Source organism: Bombyx mori, chromosome 12 (genome assembly GCF_030269925.1).
Source record: "Bombyx mori chromosome 12, ASM3026992v2".
In the NCBI taxonomy this organism is placed as follows: Eukaryota; Metazoa; Arthropoda; class Insecta; order Lepidoptera; family Bombycidae; genus Bombyx; species Bombyx mori.
The window spans coordinates 13,927,039-13,939,666 of NC_085118.1; the positions used below are offsets into that span (position 1 = coordinate 13,927,039).

Below are 12,628 nucleotides of genomic sequence, written 5' to 3' on the forward strand. Positions count from 1 at the left end.
GTGGCCAGATGACGTCACAGTGGCACGAAATTTTGGTTGACGTTTCATTTCCATAGGTTTCCTACTTCATTGGTTTAAAGTAAGAAGTCTAAACCATAGATTATACACTTAATATATACGAGATAGATGCGCAACTCTCATTTTTATTTTTGCTTTAGTTAAAGCCCGGTCCAGCAGGCGTCGCTACGGTCGATTATTAGTCTCCCTACCCCCCACCAGGTGGCTTTTTTAGTAATTTTAATATTTTTAATAACTCTCTTTATGAAAAAATCTTATCGTTTAGAATCGCTGAAATTCCCGGTAGTACTTATGAGATATTAAGGAATGTTTGATTGTGTTCAGCATTCTAATCGATAAGATCTTTTCATACAGAGAGAAAACAGTTTTTTAAAATAAAAAGCTGTAATTCTCTGTAAGCTATTTAATTTCCCTATATTACAAACAATTTTCTGTTAAAAGATTGTATGAACGTACAATTGTATAAAATTTCGAATAACAATAATTCCTCTAGATTAATCCTACTAGCGTACTTATTAACATTAAATCGAAAGTTATCTAAAAGTTAATTAAGTCTAGATAATCAAATCATTCTATGTCAATTAAGTCATTTGTGCGAAATATAAACATGTCAGCTTTCCATTACAAACATAGTAGACAATTTGAATTAAATTAAATAAATTTGTTTCTTAACGATAGCAGTTCTTGCTTAAAGTTGATCGTGACAGATCATGATCATCTTGTATGAAAATATTACATCTATAAACACTACCTATGCTTCGTCATACAATAATTGTTATTTATACTAGCATTGTAGAGATAATACACACACTAAAGTGAATACTAAATTATTCTTAGCATTCTTATATTTGGTAATACTAGATGAAACGAACAGCAGATTGAAAGAAAATCATCTTAAAGTTAATTACATTCATTACAAACCATTAGTTTGCATTTTGTTACAAAAGAAACTGATGTTCGTTACATGCAAATGAATTATAAACATACACATGCAAACATAAAATGTAAATTTATCTTTTAATCCAAATTAAATGTACATTAATATTACATCTAAATAATAGAAAGGGTTTCGAAAATTTTTATTGGACTCAACAGCAGACGAGCACGCAACCCGGCTCATGATAAGTGGTCACCAGTGCTTATAAACTTCAGCAGTGCCATAGGGGTTGCTGTCTATCACTTAAGTTTTAATAAATTATTAATATACTCAGTCACAAGCATATTGATTTCACATAATGAAAATGTAAGAAACATAATCATGTTTGGGCATTTTCATTTATATCTGCTCATACAGAAAACACAACTTAGTAAAAATATATTCCACAGTTAATCTAAATAATTGCAAATAATGCTTTTGAAGACCGTTGACTTTTGATCATTAATTAAAATCATCTTCTCGTAGAATTTACAAAAGGTTATTTACAAAAATTTATATCAGTATTTTCATATATTACTAACTTACTAATTATAACTATTCAAACGTAATACTATAAGAACTAAACAACCTATTTTAAAACAAAATTGGCATCAATTTAGTTCTTATGAACTATTTCAATTATTAATTTATAAATTATAAACATATTTAAAAAAAATTAAGATCCTTGAGAGTTCACGTTCCTTGCTGAATCAGTTTCTCTTCTGAAACGGAGAAACAAAGTATCATAAGTATGTAACAAATATTGAAAAAATACGACCATGAAAAATTTAGTGATAATGTAATCATACTTACAAATTAATATATTACATAACACGTTCTGGTTCAAATATAGTGCATCAATCTTTTCATGTTTCAGACATTTTAGTGCTCCTTATAATTTTTCCATAAAATTTTGTCATTATCAAACCTTTGACTACAAAAATAAAAACATTATTTTATATTGGGTAGAAGGATGAACGTGGTCACAGACCACTTGGTGTAACTTAGTTATCAAACACCAGGAAACAAAACGTGAATGCCATCATCTAACTTTGGATGTGAGATCAATTGTGCTGTATTTTATTTAAACAGGAAAGCATGACTGATTGATCATTCCAAAAAACTAGTTCGGGCCCACTTGACAATAAGCATATAATACGCTGAGTTGCAAAACATAAATACTTCCACCCACTCGAGACAATTTTATTATCTGAGGTGTGTGTGTGATAGTACGAGACTTAATACCGACTGTTTTGATCAAAACTTAACATATATGATAGCTAGGCAGCAGAAATAGGAAGGACCATTAGTTGGTGCTAATTCATTTAATTATATTATGAATAATAATTCTGTTAGCAAATAATATACCGGGAAAATAGTGTAAACTCACCGTTATCAAGGCATCCGAAATAGCATTTCATTTTCGATCTTCGAGGCATGCTGATTTTTAATAATAAACTTTCTGTAAGAAATGAAAATAGTTACACAGGCTTACGAAACGCTAACGAAGAAAAAAGTATTGGAGCCAAGTTATGTCTAAAGAGAATTCAAAACAGAGTTTCTCAATGTCTAATCGTCTAATATTCTCATAAAGCTAAAAGTTGCTCTAAATTAATACTACAACATAAAATAACTCACACCAAGACCAAAAAAAAAACGATTTAAAAAATTAAAGCGTTACGACATTTTGAAAACTCTTTTTTTTTTTTGAGGTTGTTTTACGGCCCTGGAATTTTGAAAACTTCAAAGCAGTGTTTCCAGTTACGTTTTTTTTACCACATTTTACCCTAGTTTCTTTTGAATTTATCCCTAAAATTTCCTAAACAACTTTCATAAATCCTTTATATAGAAAGCATAAATAAAATACAGAAAATAAACCACAGCATATTATTTAATGTAGGTATATATAATATAAACGCCCCCAGAAGATCATAGATCTATAGGATTAGAATTTTCAAGGAAGTCGACGCATTGCTTTTATATTCTTTTGCTGCACGCAACCTAACACTGTTCGGTTCTAAAATTGAGCAATTGTTTGCTGGCAAAGTTGGGAACTTTCTATGAAGCAAGCCGTTCAGGGTTTCATTAGAAAGCCTGTTTCTTTTGTCAGTTTTTACATTTGAGAACACTGAATAATCTTTCCACCTCAGTCTTTGAAGAAGGAACTGCTAGCAAAAGTGAAATGACAATTACAAGGTTTTCGTAAATGAAATTACCATGATAATCTTTCATGGTACATGAAGTACCTGTATATTACAATACGAGTAAGTTCTGGTGACATCAACGAAAACAGGTAAATAAAAATTTGGCGGATTATACTTATTGGGATTCTGGGGAATCCCTAAGAAAAAAGCAGTGGCTTAATCTATGATTTACTTTACTAGAGGGTTACTGTTGAATCAAACCTTCTTTATAGTTTTTATACACAACTCTGTTTTATTCTTTTACTTGTCAACTCGACTTAATGTCATTCTCTCCATAAAATAAAATGTTCATGGTTTTACTTTAATTATCGTTTATTTTAAAATTCACAACAGTTACTAGTATAGGCTTTGCTTTTTACCCAGAAATATCCTAAATCCTGGAATTTTTTAAATTGTCTTTATCATCCAAAATATCAGCTATTTTTCCCTAAAAAAGAGAGAATTCCCTAAAAGTGGAAGCACTGCTTCAAAGTACGCTAACCTTTTTTATTGAGTCAGAACTCGTATCTGCCATCTAGTGAATTTATTAGTTCATTAAGGCCAAAACGTTTCAAAAATGACCTCGCCGGTTCCTAAAGATGACGCTAGTTGAATGTTCTTTTCCTTTGTATGGGAGTTGCACCCCCCTGGTCTAAACACCAATTTTCATGTACTATCAAAATATGGGATATAATTTCGTGGGTAACACAACGATAGCGCGATTCAGCTTTTGCGTCAAGCGCCATCTATCGGCGAAAAACGGAATTGTAAAATAGAAAATTATATCACATTAGAATTCGTTGGGCGTGCTATTTTCTATCGCTTAGTCGAAGAATTTTATTACTACTCCTACTACTCATTCAGTGATTGGAGTGGCATTAAAAATAAACTAGCTAAACCGTTGATTCTGGGAGAATGAGAGTTAGAACTAGCATCCAAAGGCGTGTCTCTTCCCCATGTAGCGCCCTCTAGTGAGTGCGCGGTCAAAATGGAATACTCACAATGTAGCAGATTCATTGAAAGTTAGCTCACTGAGTTTCTCGCCGGATCTTATTTTATTTGTGTTTTAATATTAAATTATTATTGTCGATTTATAATTGCATAAGTTGATAAAAAATGCTATGCAATAGCTTTACCGCAGCAGTCTCCGAGTGCCACACGTCTTTTTTTATTTCGTTGCAAACGTACTTACATACCTTGTCGCACCTTTAGAATTGAAGTGATTCAAATATTTTTTTTAAGAAAATGAATTTTATATTTTGAACAACTTATATAAACATGTATTTCAATTAATTTATAAAATTAAACGGTCTCTTTTTTTGTATAGAATAGGACAAATTACTCTTTCCGTCTCTTTTAAATCAAATGCATACTTTAATGTTAAAATTGAAACTGAAAAATTACGTTTCTTCAATTATATTATGAAATTCTTATTGCAGTTGTGTCCAATATACGTTTTACGTGCTAATTATAAACGAAACACTTAGACGGGAGAGAGCAAAGAGTGTCTATAAATAAATGTCAGCTCGTATTATAGCGTTAGGTATCCAAGAACTATAATTTATTATTCGTTTTCAGAAATAGTCTTGGAGAAACACTTTTCGGTAAATTGAAATTGATGAGGTTATTGGCGAAAAGTGGGTATATCGTGTGTTTTGCCACATGCTGTGATGTCCGACTGTGCGGATCAGGGCTGGCGTTACCTTGTATTATCACCAAACAAGCGACCCGCCCTCGCTTCGCTTCGGAAACTGTAATTTATTATTGATTTCTCCACTATTTAATGGATGTTATTATACATACAGGTGGTCCCCGATAGTCGAAATTCGACTATAATTAATTGAAATTATAAGTTTGTACATTATTATGATTCTATTGTCAAAGACTAATAAATTTCTTTAATCACGGATTTCGCCAAGATTAAATACACTTTAGACAAATTTAATAAAGACAAAACAATATTTAATCTATTCTCAATTTGACCACAGACTATAACTGACAGACTGCAATAAGAAAAGTTTGACAATAAACAAATGGTATGCATGCGTGTGTGGTCAAATACATTCTTGAAAACATTCTTTATTGTTTTCATGTATTTTTTATGCATAATTAAAAAAAAATTGTTAAATTATCATCCGGCACTCCTCTATATTCTCTATAAGTGTGGAAAATTTCATACTCCTCCGTCCGCGCAATTTTCGTAAAAAGGGGTACTAAGTTTTTGCTTGATGTATTAATATATAGATGTATTGTAGAATAACATGACATAAACTAGCGTAAATACCTATGCACTTGAAAGCACGTTGTATATGAATCGCTGCAAACCTGAAGGTGCTTTTAATATATTTTTTTAAACCAGATATTCCAGGTAATAAAGCTTAAAAAATGTGTATTATAAATATAAATGTTATATCTAAAACCGAATAAACATGTTTCTTCGGATATCAACAAAACGTTATAAAGCACGATTCTCCGACTCGAACCACAAAAGTTTCGACAGTAGCTTTCACGAAAATTGCATTAGTTTATTTGAAATTCAAACTAAGTTACATAGGGGTACATGAAGGGGATACATGTGGGGAATCAATTATTAATAAAAAGGTATTTAAATGAATATACCTACCCAAAAACAAATGTCAGTTGCAGGAAAGTTAAGTGTGTAAAGATTTTGTTTTTCCTATGAGAAATATCTTCAAGAATAATTAATTAAACGGGGGTGGAATAAATGAAATTTTAAAGTATAATAAAATCACGTATAATAAACATGGATGCATAAAGGCAGAGAAATGTGTACCCATGGACTACCGCATTGAAATTATTGATTGTATACAATTTATTATAAAATATTGATTGAAATTTTGCTTACTAAACAGAAACGAGATAAATTCGCTATACAAAGCGTACCTATATATAAATGTAGTAGCTATCTCTACATATTTGAATATAAAATCCACTATATCCACCATATGAAGTACGCTAAATAATAAAACGAGAAACTGGATTAACTAAGAGTTAAAAGCTACATTTTATAAAAATAAATGAATGAATTTTTTTTTTAATATTTTTTTTCCCGATGTCTCCAAACGCTTGAAGGAAGCTACACGTGATGCTAAGGCTGGTTGGTACTTTGCACAGAGAGTGAGCCTGGCTGTCCAACGAGGTAACGCAGCCAGCATCTTGGGAACTGTGCCTCCATCGAACGTATTGGAAGATTTGTTCTACTGTATCAATTGATTTATGTTAAATTATTTTGATTTGTTAATATTATTGACATAATTACTGACATAAATAAAATTCTTCCTATTCGTACACTCTTAACAGAGTGGTCGTGGTCATGCATCAGTCGGATCCTGCGATACCGATGCTCTCGCGATGCGACGCCATGTGGCACGGTGTTTCGCAGAGTGAGAGCAATCGTTTATGTTGGAGTGAGTCACAGATTTTATGAGGTCGGTCCATCGTGTTGGAGATCGCCCGCGAGATCTTTTGCCCCCGGCTTTCCCTTGCACCACCAACCGCTCAATGGAGACCTTATTACGAGTGATGTGCCCGAAGAACTTGAGGATTCGTATTGGGACTCTTGACGATAGTCTCTCCTTGATGTTGAGCTCTTTCAGGATCGAAACGTTGGTACGGTGCGCGGTCCACAGAATACTGAGGAGACGTCTGCAACACCACATTTCCAGTGCGTCTTACGACGGTCTTGCATCTAAATGCATGCAAATAAAATATAAAAAGACCAAAAAAATTGAATGAATGATAAAGAAATTAATATGTACGAGTATATAAGTATCTCGTTTCCGTATAAGGGAAATTCAATTTGGGGCTAGGTGAATGTGTGCTTTTTCCCCGATTATTTATCTATTTATGTAGGATGGCGGAATAACGAGAAATGGATCTCACCTTATTTATTTTTTATTTATTACACAAAGAAACAACAACATATCACTTTTACATCTTACTACCACGACCACACACTAATCTTTTTTTCTGACTACCTACTGACTTTGGCAGACCATCCACAAATTTGGGTTGTCAGATTTAAATAAAATTAAATTCTATAAAATACTCCACATTTATATATAACAAAAACATTGTATTTTCATGCCAATGTGTATATATTTCAGGGTTTAATCTCTCGTTTAAAATTAACAGCTTACAATACCCCGGTGTTTCGATTACTTTGTATGTAGTAGTTTTCGTTGTCACTGTCGACTAGGTCATTGTTCGTCGCAATTCGAATATTTTGCTGACGATAAAATCCTACACGCAGTTAGAACGCACAGTATCTTGAGGTATAAAAATTTGATTCACTTATTGGGGTAATGCTCAGTTGTTGACATTGTCGTAATTTAATACGACTCGCGTCACCTTTGTCGAAATAATACCTATCTAATGCACAACTGACGCGTTTCGATTAGAATAGTAAGCAATATTTAATATACAGGAATTTTAAGAAAAAAATCCTATACAGAAATAGTTGGATCTAAATATAATTTTGTGACCTTGTCATTTCGTAATGAGTTATATTGAGTTCTTGATGAAATATTTTGTGAGAGTTTTAGAAAAATTCAATGATTCTACGTTCCACTGCGTTCTTTTATTGTATCATTTTTTTCCTACTTATGCTGATTGCCTTGAGATGCTGTATCAGCTTTACCCTAGCGTGTAGGTGAGCTCTCGGGGCTCAAACTGGAGGTGTTGCTAACACTGACCTTAGCAAGAGCAGTGCTTCGCAGAATCTACCGCCGGATCGGAAATGCGACCCACTGAGAAGATCCGGTGAAAAACTCATAGGGCTTGCTTGCCTTCCATACTGTCTATTGTCGATTAAAGCGATATCTATAGTGGACTGTAGGATTAGGATGGGCAAGTAACTTAATAAATAAACTCGCGAGGATTGCACGTATAAAATTTTTATTTTTGGAAATTTTATAATTCGCGTACAATAGCACGAAAAAAAGAGAATGACAAATCTAAGACTTTTTTTTTATTGCCCTTGTAGGCAGACGAGCATACGGCCCACCTGATGGTGAGTGGTTACCGTCGCCCATGGACTACAGCAATGCCAGGGGCAGAGCCAAGCCGCTGCCTACCAAGGCGCTACCTACCTGCTGTAATTATTTAGGTACTCTTCAAAGGGGTAGGACATACTTAGTATCTCAACTGTAATCTCATCAAACCCCAATAATTCAAAATTTCAAAATTCAAAAGTAATGTCAAAACCACAACCACAACAATAAAAAAAAAGGTTTTATACCAATTTGTTGGGTTGCCAACATGTTTTACTAACAATTTGGTTAAAAATAATTAATAATTACTCACCGTGTACATACATTAATTTAAAAGAACATTCATACTGTTCCAGTCCTGGTAGAATAAAACCGTCAGAAGTCTTCCATGTCATTCTGTCGCAGTGTAAATCTCATGTAGATATTATTGTGCCTTAGTATCGCTTACGACCTGTTATTCCGTTTCATCGAATTTCCAATCACAAAGATGCCACAGAAGTTTTCACTTGAAAAAAAAATGTAAAACTGGTGGTAGGACCTCTTGTGAGTCCGCATGAGTAAGTACCACTACCCCGCCTATTTTTGCCGTGAAGCAGTAATGCGTTTCGGTTTGAAGGGCGGGGCAGCCGTTGTAACTATACTGAGACCTTAGAATTTATATCTCAAGGTGTGTGGCGCATTTACGTTGTAGATGTCTATGGGCTCCAGTAACCACTTAACACCAAGGTGAGCTGTGGGCTCGTCCACACATTTAAGCAATAAATAAATAAAAAGTAAAATATCCAAATTGGTCCTATCTGTTAATAAGAATATTTGTGAATATTAGTCCTGTTGTAGGCTCAATTTGGTTGAGTATAACTGCTTTGTCTGTCCCAGCTTTAAAATAATCATACGTTCTCGTTTAAAGGGTCAGGGGTCCTATAGTCCAATATAATTAGGACTTTGACAACACGTCTCACGGCCTATGGGCTCTGTTAGCAAATTAACGATTAGTGGGCAATCAATTCAGCCATTAATGCCTTTGAAAACTTTTAAACCGTTGCTTAATTACTGGTTCAATAATGGACTTAAAATATGCATTTATTCTTTACGCTCTGTCGCTCTCTTGTTTGCTCAAATGTGCAAAAATCATTTTCACTTCTTGCCTATGAACTAATGAAAACTGTATTTATACTGACATGGAATGTACAAGCTTACGTGTCAAAATGACAGCGTAGGTGTGAAAAGGTGTTAAAAAAGACACATTTTTTAATGCTTAGATGAGTGGACGAGCTCACAGCCCACCTGGTGTTAAGTGGTTACTGGAGCCCATAGACATCTACAACGTAAATGCGCCACCCATCTTGAGATATAAGTTCTAAGGTCTCAATTATAGTTACAACGGCTGCCCCGCCCTTCAAACCGAAACGCATTACTGCTTCACGGCAGAAATAGGCAGGGTGGTGGTACCTACCCGTGCGGACTCACAAGAGGTCCTACCACCAGTAATTACGCAAATTATAATTTTGCGGGTTTCATTTTTATTACACGATGTTATTCCTTCACCGTGGAAGTCAATCGTGAACATCTGTTGAGTACGTATTTCATTAGAAAAATTGGTACCCGCCTGAGATTCAAACATCGGTGCATCGCTCAACACGAATGCACCGGACGTCTTATCCGTTAGGCCACGACGACTTTTTTAATTTGTTGTTACTTTTTTTGTTTTATACACACTTTGTTGGAGAGTATTAAGCGGTAGGCAGCGGCTTGGCTCTGCCCTTGGCATTGCTGAAGTCCATGGGCGACGGTAACCACTCACCACCAGGTGGGCCGTATGCTCGTATGCCTACAAAGGCAATAAAAAAAAATAAAAAAACTTTGTTTTCACCGCTACTCTTTATTCATACAAAACGCACGCACAATTATGACGGGTTGTCATCGCCTACCCGAAAATGTCTCAAAACATTTATACAGAAATCGCATGAAAAAATAATTCGGTTCCCTCGTTTTTCTACGTCAGCCGCTTAGTCTCAATTCTAAAGAACATTAGAGCATAATTTACATTATTTGTTCTCAGGATCCGAAAATCCGCAACGTCGTCCTCATCGGGAGCCAAGGGTCGCTCGAGGAGAAGACGGTCACGGTTTGTCACGGCACGGACTTCGTCAACGTGAATTTCATTAACTTCTGCTGCACTAGGAAGGAAATTGCACAGGTAAACCTCGACTCGACCGGACCTCGATGTTGCGTTTGACCGGTTTAATCTGTGGCGCACCGAGGTACCCGCTGTCGTTTGTATTGTGTGTTGGAATTGTGCCAATATTGTAGGCTTCAAATTGTGTATGTAACCTCCAGAGTAAATAAACATAAGCGGGCTAGGAACATTTTGAGTTGCCCTAATGGAGTACAGTTTTTAGGCAGCGGCAGAGCCAAGTCGCTGCCTTGGTATTGCTGACGTCCATGAGCGACGGTAACCACTCACCATCAGGTGGGCCGTATTCTCATTTGCCTACATGGGCAATAAAAAAAAAGGCACGTCCGGTTTAGTTTCGTGAGCGGCAAATTTTGTTAAGCTAGAAATGGCAACGATGGTGGTCAGTAAGGAAAGTTTTTTTTGCTTAGATGACTTGACGAGCCCTCAGCCCACCTGGTGTTAAGTGATTACTGGAGTGTATAGACATCTACAACGCAAATGCGCCATCCATCCTGAGATACGAGTTGTTCTAAGGTCTCAATTATAGTTACAACGGCTGCCCCACCCTTCAAACCGAAACGCATTACTGCTTCACGGTAGACATTAACAGGGTATGAGTTGCCGGCGGACTAGACTAATGTAAGTAGTAAGTAGACTAATGTAGGTCAAGATCACATTTTCTTAGCCCTACACATGCAGCTCAGGCTTTATTCCTGCCTCAGTTTAAGCAATCTTCCTGTTGGCAGAACTAGGCTAACAGGACGTGTTTTGTCTGAAACCGAAAAGTATTATGCCACAATGATGATGATTTAGTTATTGAATACAGATAAGTTTTATCGATACGCTTGAAAAGTCCGATATTCAAATCTATCGATTTTGCAATAATTCATGCACTAGTTGCTTACTGTGACGTAAAAGTATCCGTTGATATAATACTCGTACGGTTTAATCTAATCTCATGAAAAGTACAGATTTATATAAATAATTACATTACGAAATGTACATCAGTAACGTTTTCATTTAATTATATAATGTTAGGTAGAAGAACTAATTAATCTGAAATGTTTTAAGAGTACAGAAGTAACGTCTTGTATTTCTTCTAAGCATTTTTATTTCTTAGAAGTCAGAAAGAAAGTGCCTCCACGTTTTTTTTTAATTTAATTAAAGCAAATGGACGAACCGGAGTCGCTTTCACGCCCAATTTACAAGAGGAAATGCGTTTCGGAAACAATTCGCCAAATGAAATTATTTTACCTGTAGGTACGTGAGGATCGTAATAAAAAATAAAATACGATATAACCCACGTAGATGTTCGTAGAATTCCCACAAATTCTCGATACAAAGCCTCGAATATCTTTTCAATGTATTGCACGCGGTCCGATATCCGTGTTCAGTTGAGCGGGCGGCCCATCCTCCGTAACAGAATTGTATTGGAGATTAAAAGTTTCCTTCATTTTGTCGTATCGACTGAAAAATAGGACGAGGTAGCAGCGCCTGCCTAAGAGGAAACGGTTGAGTTTTTGAACAGAAAGCGTTGCGTGTGAATTCACGATGCTTCTATTCAAAAATTTAATTTCGCCTGAAACTAGATAAGACTTCATTAACTCGGGAGGCGGAAATGAATGTGTCATTAAGTACGTTTGTTTTTATGGAGACAGACGCGTTTGCGTTATTTTGCGAGTGAAACGAGAACTGGCGGCTTCATATTCTATGATGGTACCGCATACAGTAAGTGCTTACCGGAATGTACACAAAAACGACACGATAAATATTGTATAAAAGCGATGATATATGCGACGTAGTTTTTCTAGCGATCATAACAACGTGCCATTACTCAAAACGGACATATTTGCGAATCAAGAAAAATAGACGGTTCCTCATTTATGTAGTATTTGAATATCTCCTTTATGGATTTTGCGAGTTGGCTGTTTTTTTGTTTTTTGTTTACATGGGTCGACGAGCTCACAGCCCACCTGATATTAAGTGTTTACTGGAGCCATAGACATCTACAACGTAAATGCGCCACCCACCTTGAGATACAAGTTCTAAGGTCTCAGTATAGTTACAACGGCTGCCCCACCCTTCAAACCGAAACGCATTACAGCTTCACGGCATAAGGCAAGGTGGTGGTACCTACCCGTGCGGACTCACAAGAGGTCCTACCACCAGTAATAATTGTTTTACCACCAGTAATAATAAAAATAATTGTTGACGATATTATCTGTTTGCGGCTCGCTTGTCGCTTCTCTGTTTCATGATTGATAGATATACTGCGTTTGAGGTTGTGACGTCACAGGCTCACAACGGGCCGGAAGGTCAAGGT

The 12,628-nt window shown here is 35.6% G+C and overlaps 1 protein-coding gene and 1 long non-coding RNA gene across 3 annotated transcripts in view; one reads left to right on the forward strand and one right to left on the reverse strand.

Annotated features, from left to right (window-relative positions):
• Positions 1–12,628, forward strand: part of PLCb1 (phospholipase C beta 1) — a 116,392-nt gene that overhangs the window by 34,118 nt on the left and 69,646 nt on the right. For both annotated transcript variants that reach the window (NM_001171921.1, XM_038014249.2), the window contains exon 3: positions 10,189–10,326. In NM_001171921.1, the coding sequence (NP_001165392.1) occupies positions 10,189–10,326 (138 nt within the window). The remainder of the gene's footprint in view (positions 1–10,188; positions 10,327–12,628) is intronic.
• Positions 407–3,846, reverse strand: LOC134199878 (uncharacterized). Its single transcript, XR_009974538.1, has 3 exons — positions 2,325–3,846; positions 1,748–1,868; positions 407–1,656 (listed from the first exon to the last, which is right to left on the reverse strand). It is a non-coding gene; the product is annotated as an uncharacterized LOC134199878 (long non-coding RNA).